Below are 17,537 nucleotides of genomic sequence, written 5' to 3' on the forward strand. Positions count from 1 at the left end.
AAACGGTTTTTAAAAAAATTGGTTCGGTTTTTTTACCGGTTTGTACTAATCGATTCTGTTACGTTAAAACCCGATTTAGGCCAAAACTGGTTTGAAACTTCAAAAATACTGACCGGTATACAAACCACCGGCTCGGTTCGGGATGAAACCGATTTAATAAAAAAAACAGTTAAAAAAATTGGTTTTGATTTTTTCCTCGGTTTCGGTTCTAAAACCGGTTTTTTTACACCTGTACATGGTATAGGTTAAAGCCCCCGATAGCCCCCCCCCCCCCCCCCCTCCTATTTATTTGATTTTAAAGGTTTAAAACTGATATGGGTCCCACTTTTCATCCTCGTTATGTGTGAGAGGGAGGCGCTATTGATCAAGAAGTTGCTGAGATGAGATGGATGGGTGACGAAACGGTTTATGATACAAAAAAGAAAAAAAGGGCTTAAATGATTAAAGTGTAAAAGTATAAGGACCACACAGTCACAACACCAAAAACTAACTTGATCAACACTACTCTTCTTCTTCTTCAAACCGACTACAAAAATCAATCTCTATCGAAACACAAAACTCAGAATTGAAAACGACAATGGTGGCGGCAGCGGAAGCGGGTGAAGGTCTGAAACAATATTACCAGCAACACATCCACGATGCACAACTCCACGTTCGACAGAAGACTCATAATCTCAATCGCCTTCAGGCTCAGCGTAACGACCTCAACTCCAAAGGTAGTTAGTTTTGTTCAAAATCCCTAAATTCAACAAATACAAAACCCTAGAACATAATACTGTTGTTAATATGCTGTAAGTTTTGATTATTCAGTACTTGATGTTATGATTTGTGAACATGTTGATTAGTTTATTTGTTCTTGCATGACCTAGATACTTAATTGCCTTACTGCAAAACAATTGGAGTCCTGTTATGGTGACTACTTATGTAAAAATCTTCTCTCTGTTATATCAAATGAGTAGTTAGGTTAGGTTCATCTGGAAGCTTGTGAAAATAACCATGTGATTATGTGGTCCAATCATGCTTGGTTATATTGGTTATCATACTTCCCTATATTTATTAACCTGTATACATCTCATCCCCAGTTTTGTACCTGGTATCTTGTATAGGCCTATTATGGTATCTTTAACTTCCGTTTTGAGTACTAGGGGTGCAAACGAGCCGAGCCGAGTCCGAGCTCGACCAGGCTCGAGCTCGAGCTCGTTTAACATATGAAAGCTCGAGCTCGGCTCGATTTTAGCTTTATTTCTGAAGCTCGAGCTCGGCTCGAAGGTAATTTTTCAAGCTCGAGCTCGGCTCGGGCTCGACTCGTTTAGTGTTTATTAATTAATTTATATTAATAATAATTATTATTACACATATAACTTAGTTATTTATTTATATTTATATAAATGGTAATTATTATTATATAAATATATGTTTAATATATTAATAAAAATATATATAAACAGAAAGCTCGATTAAGCTCGCGAGCCGGCTTGAGCTCGATAAGCGAAGCTCGGGCTCGGGCTCGTTTAGTAAACGAGCTTGTTTTTAGGCTCGGGCTCGAGCTCGAGCTCGTTTAAGCTCGGCTCGTTCGAGCTTTTTTTCGAACCGAGCTCGAGTAGCTCGCAAGTAGCTCGGCTCGTTTGCACCCTCCTTTTGACGAATTATACTTGCTTATATGCTCTGGAGTGTTACAATCATATACCTATTTTTAACATATTTACATCCTTTTTGCTTATTGATAAGAAACCATAGTTATTAAAGCGAGCGCCTAGGCGCAAATAAAGCCCCGGGCCCAACAAATCGCCCTGAGTGCCCCTTGCGCCTTTAATAACTATGATTCAGGTCATAGATATTAAAGCGAGCGCCCAGGTGCGCCTGGGCGCAAATAAAGCCCCGGGCCCAACAAATCGCCCTGAGTGCGCCTTGCGCCTTTGATAACTATGTAAGAAACATGTGAACATCACCTTTCCAAGTGTTCTTAGTTTCATGTTTACTTCCTCTGTTTCCTCTTGTCCCTCTCCATTATATTTTGTAAACGGAATATCATCATGTGCTAATTTTACAAATTTATGAAACCGAATATAATCATGTCCTAGGTAGTGTTAGTATTATTGGAATTTCCATTTGATTCATGGATTCTGACTTTCTGTTAGTTACTTCGAATTTCCTTGTTTATTTTCTGTCTGAGGTATGCGTGTATCCCAAAAACGTGAAAGGCTGAAACCGGTAACCGCTTCATTTAGCTGCAGTGTGATGATAATTTAAACCCATTTAGCTTTTTTTTTTGTTTATGATCTACCCAACTGTAATATGAGTTCAGCTAATATCTTCAGTTAAATTTTATTTCATTACGTACTGGTCGATACTAGGGCTGCAAACGAACCAAACGAACACGGATAAGATCTTGTTCGTGTTTGTTTGTTTGTTAAGAAATATATGTGTTCGCGAACTGTTCATGACCACTTATCGAACGAGATTTTATGTTCGTGTTCGTTTGTTAAGAAAATGAACTTGTTCGTGTTCGTTCGTTTGTGTTTGTTTGTTAATTTTAGACAACAGACAAAAACGAACGTTGACGAACACAAATGAGCAGAAAATAATATTCACGAACACAAATAGAAACAGACGAACGCAAACAATCGTTCATAACCAGAATATATAATACACTGACACTTATTTGATATTTAATTTGTCGAAATTTTGAAGTATTTAAATAAATACAAAAATTAAAAACACTAATGAACTATCGAACACAAACGAACACGTTACCGAACGTTCACGAACATAAACGAACGAACACGACCTCTGTTCATGTTTGTTCATTTAACTAAATGAACGAAATTTCTTGTTCGTGTTCGTTTGTTTAATAAACGAACGAACACAAACTAACTTCCCGCCGAACGTTTGGTTCGTTTGTAGCCCTATGACGATACATAAAAGGTTTCGTTGAAGGGCATAAAGTGATGGGTATTTGAGGCATTATAATGTTAAACATACAGTAAGGTTGCTTAAGGAAGAGTTGCAGCTGCTTCAAGAGCCTGGATCTTATGTTGGTGAAGTTGTCAAAGTAATGGGAAAATCAAAAGTCCTCGTGAAGGTTATTGCCGCCATTTATCTTTTTCCTTTTCAAGACGATAACATGTATAACTACGCAGACTTGTATACCTTTATAATCTACATCTTAGTTTTATATCTATTTATGTTACTTACAGGTCCACCCAGAGGGTAAATACGTGGTTGATATCGATAAAAACATTGATATTACTAAAATCACACCATCAACCAGGGTTGCTCTTAAGAATGATAGCTACGTTCTCCATTTAGTTTTGCCAAGCAAAGTTGACCCGCTTGTAAACCTTATGAAAGTCGAAAAGGTTCCTGATTCTACGTATGATATGATCGGTGGGCTTGACCAGCAAATTAAAGAGATTAAGGAGGTTATCGAACTTCCAATCAAACATCCGGAGTTATTTGAGAGTCTGGGTATTGCTCAACCGAAGGTGATGTCTTGTGTCATGTTTCTAAATCTTTCTTTTGCCATTGTGCCATATGTTATGCTGACTTCTAACCCCCCCCCCCCCCTTTTCCTTTTAGGGAGTTCTTTTATACGGGCCGCCTGGCACAGGGAAGACATTGTTGGCGAGAGAAAATACGTACCACTGTCCTCGGGGAAGGGCACTCACGTAAATCCTACGTGACCTTGTACGTATTCCTGTTCTCGGTTTAAGAAGAACACATGGTTGCAAATAGTCTAGTAAGTACAAACATGGGAAGCCCCCATTAGTAAGGATAAACGTGGGAATCCCCCACTAGTAATACCTATGACCATGGGAAACTCCCCTCTATTAGTACATACATACATGGGAAGCCCCCACTAAATGAACATACAATTTGTTATAACGAACTTACTTTTCTGTGAACTCGCTCAACTAGTTGTTGACTCTCTGCTGCATGCCTTGCAGGACCTTAGGTACTTATGGAGCTTGCACAAGGAGGAGCAGGTCGTTGTGGGCATGGATCGTGAATGCTTAATAAAACACATATGACATTTCATACATTATTATTTATGTTGGGTTTACTTACATGCTTCCGCTACTTAAATAAAGTTTGGTTTTGAACATCAATCATGTCGTGATGAATTACATTATCTATTTTTATTATTAAATGCTATGTTCGATATGATTGGTGGCTTGATCCTGGTCATGTCACGCCTCCAAGCGGTGGTACTCCGCGGGTGGATTTTGGGGGTGTGACACTTTTGCTAATATCATTTTTTAGGGCGGCCCTGAGAATTCCTATACCCTGTTCGAGGTCGAAAAAACGTGCCCTCGGGTCTTAACAAAATAAATAATTTTTTTTTAGTATTTGTTTGACTATACCTTATTAATTTTTTTTTACATATATAATATTGGATTTTTTTTTTTAAAATTACGTGCCCTACGAAATTATGGGCCCTGACCGGTGGTCCTCCCGGTCCACCTCCAGGGTCGGCCCTGATCATTTTATCCCCACATAAGTATATCACTAAAATTAAATTATATGTATTACTAAATTAATATATTTGACACTTAACCCTCTATAATGTGTATAATGTGTATGTGTGATTCAATTTTTTAGTTCTGTTTTTCTTGGGTCTAAAAGTTCCGTCGTAACGTGTGCGGAGTCCTGATACCTCGTTTTATTTAGGTTTAAAATAAACAATTTTACTTTCAAAAACCAGATGGGCTAGAACACTTTAAACGATTTTACTTTTGGGCCTAAACAATTTAGCTATCAACATGGGCTTGAATTTTTTATTTGCTCTGTTGTGGCCTTAAATATTTATATGATCTCTATTTATATTGTTTCAAAATTATTATTTAGATCATACAGTATGTTTATATTCATATATATATATTTAAACTTTTAAATTATTATTATTTTGGGTCAGTGTCAAAATGTTACGGGGTCGGCGTAAACAATCACAGGGGTAAGGGTCGTTCGTGATTTTATGGAATATAACACTAAACACAAAAATAAATAAATAAATAAATAAATTACGGGGCATGACCGACCCTGTAATTTAGCCTTAGGCCTGCCAATGTTGTCACTGATTGGCAAAGTTGATGCAAACCACAATTATCATTGCTGCTTAGTAGTAACTTACCACTAATAGTCGGTTTGCACTAATAGTTTTGAACGAGTGTGTACTCCACACCTCCTAACTTATATCAACATTTATTAAGATTTCTTCTTTGTTATTAAGTAAATATTTATTAACCAAAATAGCTTATGTCCATGACCGATGTAGAATTTACCTTTGGTGTTACAAAATTAACGAGCAAATCGCTAAAATGATCATTTACTTGTCCATTTAGGCGGTTGTTAATGATCATTTTGTAGTGGTGTAATCCATGTTGACGCTAATGGTTAGATGTCATCATCTATCAAAATTGGAAACTTGGTATATTTAGGTTTGGTTTTCTTATTAGTTAGTGTAAAAATAAGGGAACATCTTACCAGCCAAAATCTGACTGCTTTATATGTAAATTGTCATCTTATTTATAAATATAAGTTGTTTTGAAAATCGTCTTAGTAAATTTTTTCAAGTTTGGCTGTGACGTAGCCCAATCAAATATGTCAAGTGAATCACATTATATTACCGTGTTCGTTGAAATTGTTACATGCTTATTCTTCTTGCAAATGTCTTCTATGTTTTTTATTTGGGGCATATGTCACCGACAACCGGTATCATAGTGTCGTTGGGTGTTCTTATGTTTTTGAAGTAATGGTAGAAGGCGGTAGTGAAGCTTAATAAGTTCGATGGCACAATTTTAGTTTCATTTTTTTTCTTTTTGAACGGCAAAGCATTTTATTCAAATAAAAAACAAACTAGCAAGATGCTAGAACATACAATATATCACAATATTACAAGCAAATTTCGAAGTTACATCACTCCTTCCACTCTAACATATCGCATAGTTGAAGCTAAATCATGCGGATTCATATTTGTAATTTTGTACCTTTCCTTATATAAAAGCTCTTTTTTGTACCTTTTGTATTTTGTTCATAAAGTAACACTAAATCTTGGATATCATATAGTAAACCATTATAAAAATAAAACATGAATTTTAAATCCAACAAAAAAACACTATTAAAACATGAATTTTAAATCCAACAAAAAAACACTAGTATATAGTCTCATACAACTACTTAAGAGTTACATTCTCATATAAAAAATTCCCCATGATCCGGGTATTATTCTTCCACATATTCTCACTAGCAAGTAGTAATTTTTTTAACGATGAATACAATTCGTTACTCTACTCGTACTCCTAAATTACGCCATATTAATCTTAATCTACCTCATGTCAGGAATTTGAACCCAGGTGTTCTCCCTGGCCAGTAACTAGTTGTACTGCATCAATTCGCTATTGATCAGGCGGCGGGAGCATAATCATAATCGCCATCATCATCATCATCTCCGTCTCCCTCTGATGTTGCCGAAACATACTCATAATCTTCACCATTTCCTTGTAACCAAGCTGATATCCGACAATCATAGGCGTCGGCATTACCATCTATGTATCCATCTGCATTGATTCTCTTGGTAACTCCAGACATTTGCATGGTGATTTAGTTGTAAAGTTTTGTATGGTTTTGGTTTGTTGGAGTATGAATGGAAAGAAAGTGATGAGAAGTCATATTTATTGGCAGGAGAAGCAAGCCATGCTTACTTGAACACATGTAAGCCCACAAGCATAAGTGTGGAGTAGTGAGTAAATTGTGTGTCATATATGTGTATAGATACACGTAAGCAATGTACAAATGGTGTAGTTGTATGTACTAGTTGTGAAGCATCAAGCATATGTGGGTGGGTTCCATAAGTGGTGGAAAGAAAGCAGCATAATGTCTTTTATCTATTTTGTCAAAATTAGTGTACTGAATGGGTCAGTGCCGAAACTAGCTCATTAAATCAGGCGTGTCCCAAAAAAATTTTTTTACGGTGTAATCATACAATTTATCACTTACCAAGTCAGTGATTTCCTTCCGATTTCAGCAGCAAAACTGCATGGCAGGGGCGGAACGGCCGGAACTCCGGAACCAGTGTTATCGCAGCAGCAAACAGTAGGATTGGGGATTTTTTATTGAACCAGTGTTATTGGCAGCAGCAAAACAGGAGACCAGTGCGTAAAGGATGACCAACGACGTTTGGTTTTTTTCCAGAACCTGGGCGACGATCAGAAAGAATGCCGCCATACGTATTTTGTGTTTTTTTTTTTTGGCTAAGCTAATCAGTTGGGCTTATCTAATCAATTGGGTCATTGTTACAATCAGACTCCCTTATTTTATAACTTTAGGTTGGTTAGAAGTATCCTTTTATTATTTTAGGAGTATTCTTTATATAAAACCAAAAAAAAATTACATTACGCATACGGACTTCAGCCGTAGCCCGTATACATCACAAGAAATATTGTTAGTCGTATATATTTGTCAAAGTAAACTTTGAACTGCTGCAACAAGTCACACGTGAAAAACTTTTTTAATGAAATCTCAGTAATGTTTTTTTAATAACTTTTTGTTTCCTGTTTTTTAAACGGCTGACACACCTTTTAAATTTATTATTATTAAATCTACACCAGTGTAACTACTTGATTGTTATTATTATTAGAATATATATTTTTGCATATGACCATTTAGTTGTAGGAATGTTATGAGTATATGTATGTCTAAGATGTGGGACCATGTTTCATATACATATATATTATTTATGATGTTGGAATATTGGATACCACAAATTTCTTTTAAGATTTCACTATCAGCAACGTGTATATAGTGTCTTCACATTTAATATTATATGGATGTTGAAGACTAGTATTATATAATCTTTTAAATATTGAGTCAGAGGTAAAGAATTGTCAGCAATTTGACTCTTGTCTATTTGGAATTTAAAATAGTTTTGTGTGTCATCATGGATTTTATATATATGCATGGTTGCCTTTTTGTATATATACAAATTAGTGACATTTAAAATAGTTTTGTGTGTCATCATGGATTTTATATATATGCATGGTTGCCTTTTTGTATATGTACAAAGTAGTGACATTGAAGTTCCCTTTCAGATCTTGCAACAAGAAGGCAAACATTACTACATCTCAGTTTCTTTTTTTTCTTTTTTGTTCTTGCTTACATGTATGTTAAGAAAGTATGATAATTGTTGGGTATTATGATTTAAACTTAACTTAGTTTATTTGTATTTTATGTACCTTATAACCTTTGTAATTAGTTTAATATGTAACACTAAATATCGAACATATATACGGTTGTTTGGCAGTTAACTTCAAAACGGTGCAAGTTAAACCATTGTGTCATTTCACTTCGTTTGATCATCACCAAAGGATCAAAATTCCTATCCTTTCTCCTGTCCGTATTTCACTTTCGATATTACTACACTTGATATACTTCGATACACATGCATCACAACCCTATAATCTGATCAGATTTCCTACAATAATCATATCTCATGTTGCAGATTCTCACAAGTATCGGGCATTGTGTGTTTGCTTGTTAATGGTTCTCTTCAATGGATGCAGCAGGAGCATAATCATAGTCCCCATCATCATCGTCGTCATCATCACCATCAATGGCATCATCATCATCACAGTGATCAACGTCATCACACACATATGCATGATCATTAATAGGATTATGATGATTACCATGATACTCAAATTCATCATCATGCATATTACACTTCATCTTTAGACCATGAAGCATTTTCTTCTATGTTGATAGAGAAATGAAGGGTAGAAATAACTTATTATAGAGCTTCTTCACTCTCAAAGATATGTGTTTGGAGAAGAAGGGTACATAAACTAGCTTATAAATATAGGACTCGAGAATGGGACATGTGAATAAGTTCGACGAGTCTTTTTCATTAATGTTCGAGTATCTCCTCCCTCCGTCCAAGGGCATAGCTTTGTGGGGGCGTCCGACCCCCTGAACTTTTCGCTCAGTAGTGGAGAGTAGGTAGTTTTCTTATAGAAATTTTTGGGTATATACGTTTTTGACCCCCCCCCCCCCCAGTTTTATAGAAATTTTTTGTATATACGTTTTCGACCCCCCGTCAGAAATCTCAAGCTTCGCCACTGCCTCCGTCCACAAAATAGATGTAAAAACAAATATTTTTTCCTTGTAATCTCTTTGATTTTCAAACAATATACGCAAAAGACTCTTTGTGTTGTGATGATGATGACACAAAGGAAGGAAGGTATTGAGCATGGCAGATTGTGTGATTCCCGTGGAGAGTTGTGTGCTACCGCTCGCTAAGTGTGTTGCGCGCATGGAAAATTGTGCCATGTAGATGCCTGCTTGGCACATTTTTATTCACATATACGCAGATTGAATCGAATTAAGGGTACTTTTCAAAATCAAATTAAAAAAAAATCATGTGATTCTGAAATGACTACATGATGCATCATTTGTCATGTCTTGATGAGTTTTGATGATAATTAGTGAGCATTTGTTATGTAGATGTATATGCATATATATGTATATAGATGTGTGTACGCGTGTCTATTTTAAAAGTTTCTTTTGTGTTTATGATACGTCCAAAAATGATCGCAAAATTAATATTGTTGTATGCACGGTTTCTGTAAGTTGGTGTCCTTGGACTGCAAATGTATATTAGCTAATCATATTAGTATTATTATTACTACCGTTACATATATACTTCAACACTAATTATCTATGTCCTAGTTAAGTTTATATAACTTTTGGTATAGTTATCGATTCCTACAGAAAGATTGAGTATGCATATACTAATATACATACCCATATAGACCTGACAGTTTTGAAACTGAAAATATTTACCTCATTAACTATTCTAAAGAGTATTATGAGGCTATGGGATATACTTTCACGCCCCTTAACTACACGTAGGCACCACATCACCTACTTGACCCTCTTTCACTTCACCGCACACCCTCCCTCTCTCTCCTAGTTAACATGAGAAGCTTTTAATGCCTCTTAACACCCTTCAGGAGCGGTTTAGCAGGTGTTAACGGATGACAACTAGGATTAATACCTATGGGTGTTAGAGTATCCAAGTGGCCTGATGCAATTTACTACACATACTTGTAATGATGTTTAGAGTTATAATAAAACTAGTGTCATGAGCGTTGACCAAGTGCAATTTTTATCAGTCAAGTTGGATATCATCCGTGAACACTTATTTTCTCCATTTTTGTTCTATACTAACTCATTAAGAGTCCGGTTTTATCTTAGTAACTTGGCAAATTCGTAAGTTACTAACTAAATATGTTTTTGCTAATTTTGTTGTTTATGTAAAATCCGACTCCCTTGCTGGTGGAAAGGGTTATTATTCCGAGGAAATAATATTGTCGGTTTTGCCCACATTGTGCTCATAGATTTGTTTTTGGTTGCTCATCTATTGCTCTTTGTTAGATCAAGAGAAAATCATAATCAAATCAAATTAAAGAGATAGCTTCACATATCAGTTCCTTGAAATATGTTCTACCTGATAACTTTCTTGACTAGATTGATTGCCGACTTGCCGTTAAATATGTTCTACTGAATACAATAATAGTTTGATCTAAATTAATGGTGTAATCCTGCCGTTTTATTTTTTAACATGTACAATTGTAATTTGAGGTTCAAAAAAGTTTACATTTGTGATTGTGGATCAAGTGTTTATCATGAGTGCATTGCATGCAGACAAGACTCACATGATGTGTTTCTCTACTTCATTTTGTATATATGGCCAGTAGACATCATAGATGGTGTATGATTGTTAATGTCATGAAATTTGAACATATACTTAGTACCGTAAAACAACATATTCATAGATAAGAAAACAAAAATTAAGTCAAACTATGATTGTATTCAGTAGATAGCTACACTCATAAGCATGATATAGTGCAAGTGTTTTCCATACAAAGCAGAAACCCCCAATGCCAACATATGTTATGGGAGTTATACAAGTGCTAGTTGCTTCACTACCATTTACTCTAGATTAACCTTTATATATGTATCTATATCTATCTATTGTATATAGGCCACTTTAGGACTCCATGTTTTGTATCTAAAAACTAGTGTTTCTCACTTTGATAAGATCAAGAGTCTTGATCAATTCAAATAGTAGGAGGAGCAATATTATCGTCATTGCCTTCCATGGATGCAGCAGGAGCAAAATCATAGTCTCCATCATCATCGTCGTCGTCATCACCATCAATGGCATCATCATCATAGTGATCAATGTCATCACATATATATGCATGATCATAAATAGGATTATGATGATGACCATGATACTCAAATGCATCATCATGCAGATTACACTTCATCTTTAGCCCATAAAGCATTTTGTTCTTTGTGGAGAGAGATATGAAGGGTAAGAATGATTTACTATATAGTGTCTTCACTCTCAAAGTGAAATGTGTTTGGGAAGAAGGGTACATAAGCTAGCTTATAAATAGAGGACTCGAGAATGTGACATGTGAATAAGTTCGATGAGTCTTTTTCATTAATGTTCGAGTATCTCCTCCCTCCGTCCACGAAAAAGATCATAAAACGAATATTTTTTTCCTCGTAATCGTTTTGATTTGTAAACGATACGCCAAAGACTCTTTGTGTTGTGATGATGATGATGACACAAATGAAGGAAGGTCTTGATCATGGCAGATTGTGTGATTCCCGTGGGGGGTTGTGTGCTAGCGCTCAGGAAGTGTGTTGCGCGCGTGGAAAATTGTGCCACTTAGATGCCTTCTTGGCACATTTTTATTCACATGTACACAGGCCGAATCGACCAAATGAGATTATGTGATTCTGAAATGACTACATGATGCATCATTTGTCATGTCTTAATGTGTTTGGGTGATATTATTGAACATATGTTATGTCTATCTTAAAAGTTTTTTTTTTTTTTTTTTTTTTTTTTTTTTTTTTTTTTTTGTGGTTAGGATCTGTCCAATACATAAATGGTTTGGAAAAATCATATCATTGTATGACCATTTTCTATAGGTTGTTGTCCTTTGACTGTAAATTTTAAATTTAAATAAATTAAATCATATTACTAATATTATTATCACAATTACAATAATTATCAACTTTTGCCTATTTGTGCTATATTTTATCTTTATGTAGTTATTGATTCCTATAGAGTAATGGAGTATGCATATACATAAACACTTGCCAATTTTGAAACTGAAATCAAGTACTTTATACTGATCATCGCCTTTTAAGGCATAATATATTAAAGAAGGTTTCGAAATGTGTTTAGGGAAGAAGGGTACATAAACTAGCTTATAAATAGAGGACTTGATAATGCGACATGTGAATAAGTTCGACGAGTCTTTTTCCTTAATGTTTGAGTATCTCCTCCCTCCGTCCACAAATAGATCATAAAAACGAATATTTTTTTTCTTTGTAATCTCTTTGATTTGCAAACGATACTTAAAAGACTCTTTGTGTTATGAAAATGATGACGCAATGGAAGGAAGGTGGTGATCATGGAAGATTGTGTGATTCCCATGGGGAGATGTGTTCTATTGCTCGCTAAGTGTGTTGCGCGCGTGGAAAATTGTGCCATGTAGATGCCTTCTTGGTACATTTTTATTCACATATACATCGACTGAGTCGAATTAAGGGTACCTTTTAACAACCAAAAGAGATTATATGATTCTGAAATGACTACATGATGCAATTCGTCATGTCTTAATGTGTTTGGGTGATAATTTAGTGAGTATATGTTATATAAATGACATGGAATATTCATATTACTGTATGACCGTTTTCCGTAGGTTGTATTTTGACTGTAATCTTTGAAATTTATATAAGCTATATTACTAATATTATCACTACTACAACACTAATCAAGTTTTTTCCTTTTTATGCTAAATTTGATTTTTATGTAGTTATTGAATTCTATACATTGATTCACTTGAAAGGGGAGTATAGACAAACATTTCATAGGGGTTAGTGCTTCTTTTTATTGTCTCATAGCCTTTTTGGTGGTAACCACCATAGTTTACACATCATTATGATAGTTGTTTGCAACTATTATTGTTAATACTTAGTACATTGTGTGGTGATTTTCTCTTATTGTTTTAGCTTCACTTTATGTATCTAGATTACTAAAAAAAGTGTGTGTGTGTGTGTGTGGGGGGGGGGGGGGTCAAAGGTCTCATCGAAGGAGTCTCTCTATCCCCTAGGATAAAGGAAAGTTTGGTCTTGATCTCTCACCCTCCACTCCACAGACCTTACCAATAGCTCTTGTGTAAGTAAGATTATATTGGGTATGTTTGTTTTTTATTTATCGACTATGCATATACATACACATACATATACATATACATATACACATGTCAATTTTATAACTATATTGAGTTAATGTGTAGTTTAAGCTCAATTTTTTGATTTAGAGTTATTCTGGAACTAGTGTCTTCACCCGAGTGTTGAACAAGGACACTCAGGTTTCCCTTGGATCTATGAAGAAATGCGAATGTTCAACATCATGTGATATATGCTCTAAACTTATAACGAATTCCGATTTTTATCATTGCATCACTACTATCTTAGATATAAAACAGCAATATCATACTCATCACCTTAATTTTAAGGCATCATATATTATCAGCATTATTGGTACATCATTGCATACTTGTCAAAATTTACATATGACAGATATTGTTCTAAACTTCTAGGTCAACTAGAAAACAGACTAGTGTTGAACCAGTTCACATCACCTCACATCCTCTCCGGACCTTACCATTACTAATAGCTCCGTTACAAGTGAGATTATACAGGGTACGTTTGTTGTTTTGAGTATGAAAGTCAAAAACCTAGAAGTCAGATATATTTCTCATTCATGGGTAAGAGGAGCCTGGACTCCTTGAGAGTTGAGAACACATCTAGCCATGAGTATAAGTGTGGAGTCACAAGTGAAATGTGTGCTTTACATGGTAAACACCCATGTGAAATACAATTCAGGAGACATGTCAGCAATGTAGTACAATCAGAATAGCTGGTTTGCTTACGTGGCAATCATATGAAGACAAAAAAATGGTGACATGGAGCTGTTCTTGCCATCCAACCTTTGAGAAAGTTTTAGTGGGCCCATCCACTTTTGATAGTAAACTAAATCATCAATTTGAAGTAAAAATTTTGTAACATAGATATATAGATGTTCTTGTTGTCTACATTTGATGATGCATAAGACTATTTTTCATTTAGCCTTTTTATTATTCTCTTGCTAAATGTATCTAGTGGTTATTCGATTATTATAGTTTACAATTGGGTGTATGGTAAATTTGGTTATAAGTAGGGGTGGCAATTGAACCTGATCATGATGGGTAAATCTGTAAGCCGACATATTTGGTACGGGTTTGGGGTCGGTTAATCGGGTTTAGGACTAGTTTTTATTTTTTTCGTGGGTTTGTGACGGGTTTGGGATTTGGTGATATACCCGTTTACCCGACCCAATTACCCAAGAAAGTGCACCTGTTTACCAGACACGATTACCCAATAAAGTATACCCGTTTACTCGATTGTATACCCGATATATTATATTTTTAAATATGTATATATATGATAAATTCATTTCTATACATATAGGTATTTTGTTTTATCTACATTGTACTTATTTGATATACTTTTTGTATTGATAATACTAAATGTAACTGATTAGTAGATACTCGATGAGTTTTGGGTCGGGTATACTCAACGGGTAATTTTTTATACTAATGGGTTTACACGAAACTCGCAGGCATACCTGATGGGAATTTACACGATAAAAATCCAACTAGTTTTAGGACGGGTTTGGGTCTTGGGACAAGCTTATCTAACCATGTTTGAAGTTGGAATTACCTAAACCCGTCCCAAACCCGGCCCCTTGTCGTTCCTAGTTATAAACTATCTCAAAAAACCAAATCATAAATTAGTATTCGATGTGTGAGAAACAACAATTAGGAGGTTTATGGAGCACAAAAGAACGAACATGTTTATATCTTCTTCAATACAAATCCACAACCAAACACTCTCTTCTGCAAATTCACGCATTCATGCTTCGAAACTCTCTCGACAAGAACAAAAACCTTGCTGCCAAATTCATCGCCACATGTTCCTCCATTGCTGTTAAACTATTCACCACCTCATCAGACAATGCAAACGATCTCATTCGACATGCCCGCCAAGTGTTCGATCATATGCCAGTGAGAGATGACACGTTTATCAGCAACACCATGATGAGAGCTCATCTGGGTATTCGCCAATATGAAGAATGTGTGGGTTTGTATACGGAATTGAGGGGAAATGTTGGGTTTAAACCCGATGGTTATACGTTTATGACATTGGGGAAGCTCTGTGCTTTAAGTTTGGATGTTTGGGGAAGTCAGCAAGTGCATGATCTTGTTGTTAAAGAAGGGTTCGAACATGATTTGTATGTATCGACGTGTTTAGTCGATATGTATGCGAAATTAGGGAAGATGGACTGTGCACAGAAACTGTTTGATGAAATGCCTGAGAGAAGTCTGGTTTCTTGGACCACGTTAGTTTGCGGTTACGCAAAGCGCGGCGAGATGGATAACGCGAGAATGGTATTTGACCAGATGCCTAAGAAGGACACTGCTGCGTTTAACGCAATGATCGATGCGTATGTCAAGGTAGGCGACGTGAGTCGTGCGAGTAGTTTGTTTAACGAGATGCCGGAAAAGAACGTTGTGTCATGGACTAGTATGGTTGACGGTTATTGTAGTCACGGTAATATATCTATGGCTAGGACCCTTTTCGATTCGATGCCGCATAAGAACTTAATATCGTGGAATGCAATGATTAAAGGGTATTACCAGAGTAAACAACCGGACGAGGCCTTAAAGTTGTTTCAAGAATTACAACTAGAAGCATCACTCGAACCTGATAACGTCACCGTTGTTAGTATTCTACCCGCAATCGCTGATTTAGGAGCTTTGGAGTCGGGTAACTGGGTTCACCAATATATCATAAGAAAGAAGATGAATACAGCTACTAACGTATGCACCGCGTTAGTCGATATGTATGCTAAATGTGGCGAATTCACGAAAGCCCGAAGAGTATTCGATTCAATCCCGAGAAAGGAAACCGCCACTTGGAATGCTTTGATACATGGTTTAGCGGTTAATGGTTACGGAAATGAAGCGATAAACGTGTTTCTAGATATGACCAGACGCAGCATCAAGCCGAATGAGATAACCATGACTGCGGTTTTAACGGCTTGTAACCATAGTGGTCTAGTGGAGGAAGGTAAAAGATGGTTTAAGTCAATGCAAGATTTTGGTATTGTTCCGAAAATCGAACAATACGGTTGCATGATTGATCTTTTGGGCCGAGCGGGGTGTTTGGATGAAGCGGAAAGGTTTATGGATGATATGCCGTTTGAAATGAACGATATTATATTGAGTTCGTTTTTATCTGCGTGTGGTTACGCGAAGGATGTTAAACGGGCCGAGCGGATTTTGAACAAAACTTGTGAAAAGGGGGTTCATAATGATGGGAATTATATTACATTGAGGAATTTGTATGCACAAGATAGAAGATGGGTTGATGTGGAGGAAGTGGTGGGAGTTATGAGAAGTAAGAATTCAAGAAAAGAAGTTGGTTGTAGTGTTATTGAGGTTGAGGGTCATGTGTGGGGGTTTGCATCAGGAGATAGGTTTCATCCTCAATGGTTAGCTATAAAGTCAATGTTGGATGTGTTATTGATTGATATGAAGAAAGAAAGAAATGCTTGATGCTAAGTTTTGTTCATTTAAAAAAAATAATTGTGAATGATCAATGTATTAGTTATAGTTATAAATACAAACTAGTCATGTTTTAGATGTGATATACCTTTATAGTTATAGTGATGTCAGAAAGAAAAAAAAAAACAAAATAAAGCTATGCCACATGTTACGTGACATGTGTCGTGTATCTACTTTTACGCGTGTATCGCTAGAGTATACCCGTTATAGTGCTCATAAACACTTTTTTTATATGTTTACTTTTCATCCATCATCTTTTATCTTTTAGCTGAGAATCTTTGCATCCTATCGTTTAACTGATAAATAAAGGTCATAGTCATTTATTTCTTTCTTTCTGACATGACAATAGAATTTGGTGTACCATCTAAACCATGTTTTATGCAGAGCCGGCTCAAAATATTGTAGGCTCAAAGCAGATAGAAAAATTGAGGCCTTTTCATTAAAAAAAAAAAAAAGAAAAGAAAAAAATTGTTTTATATCCTATTATTCATATATTATTTCTGTGTATACATAATTATAGATCATAAATCTCAATATCAATAATCTTATATCCAAGATCACCTACATATAATTTTTTTTTTTTTTTTTTTTGTAGAATTTGAGGCCTTATGAAAGTGGTGGCCCAAAGCGCTTACTTTATTTCACTCCCCCTTGAGTCGGCCTTGGTTTTATGGCATGTATGCGGAAATTGTTGGTAAAACCATTCTACCTCAATAACTATTAGTCATTAACCATGCTCAAGTGGAGCCGTGACATTGTACCCGGTTTGGGCTCAAACTG

The 17,537-nt window shown here is 35.7% G+C and overlaps 2 protein-coding genes across 2 annotated transcripts; both read left to right on the top strand.

Annotated features, from left to right (window-relative positions):
• Window positions 1-577: 577 nt before the first annotated feature.
• On the top strand, window positions 578-5,375 carry LOC110886799 (26S proteasome regulatory subunit 8 homolog A). The gene is made up of 4 exons (XM_035978427.1): window positions 578-716; window positions 2,985-3,082; window positions 3,198-3,485; window positions 5,343-5,375. The coding sequence occupies exons 1-4, from the start codon at window positions 578-580 to the stop codon at window positions 5,373-5,375; spliced, it is 558 nt and encodes a 185-aa protein (XP_035834320.1).
• A 9,555-nt stretch (window positions 5,376-14,930) lies between these two features.
• On the top strand, window positions 14,931-16,748 carry LOC110883498 (pentatricopeptide repeat-containing protein At2g44880-like). The gene has a single exon (XM_022131230.1). It carries the CDS (start codon window positions 14,931-14,933, stop codon window positions 16,746-16,748), a length of 1,818 nt encoding a protein of 605 aa, XP_021986922.1.
• Window positions 16,749-17,537: the final 789 nt, after the last annotated feature.

This window comes from Helianthus annuus, chromosome 10 (genome assembly GCF_002127325.2).
Source record: "Helianthus annuus cultivar XRQ/B chromosome 10, HanXRQr2.0-SUNRISE, whole genome shotgun sequence".
In the NCBI taxonomy this organism is placed as follows: Eukaryota; Viridiplantae; Streptophyta; class Magnoliopsida; order Asterales; family Asteraceae; genus Helianthus; species Helianthus annuus.

Bases quoted from the DNA above. Each gene is read 5' to 3' on its own strand.
- LOC110886799 (XM_035978427.1), top strand. From the start codon at position 578: ATGGTGGCGGCAGCGGAAGCGGGTGAAGGTCTGAAACAATATTACCAG. The intron at 717-2,984 runs GTAGTTAGTTTT...TTAAACATACAG, and splicing joins TAACGACCTCAACTCCAAAG to TAAGGTTGCTTAAGGAAGAG. The intron at 3,486-5,342 runs GTGATGTCTTGT...TTGTCCATTTAG, and splicing joins TGGGTATTGCTCAACCGAAG to GCGGTTGTTAATGATCATTT.
- LOC110883498 (XM_022131230.1), top strand. From the start codon at position 14,931: ATGTGTGAGAAACAACAATTAGGAGGTTTATGGAGCACAAAAGAACGA.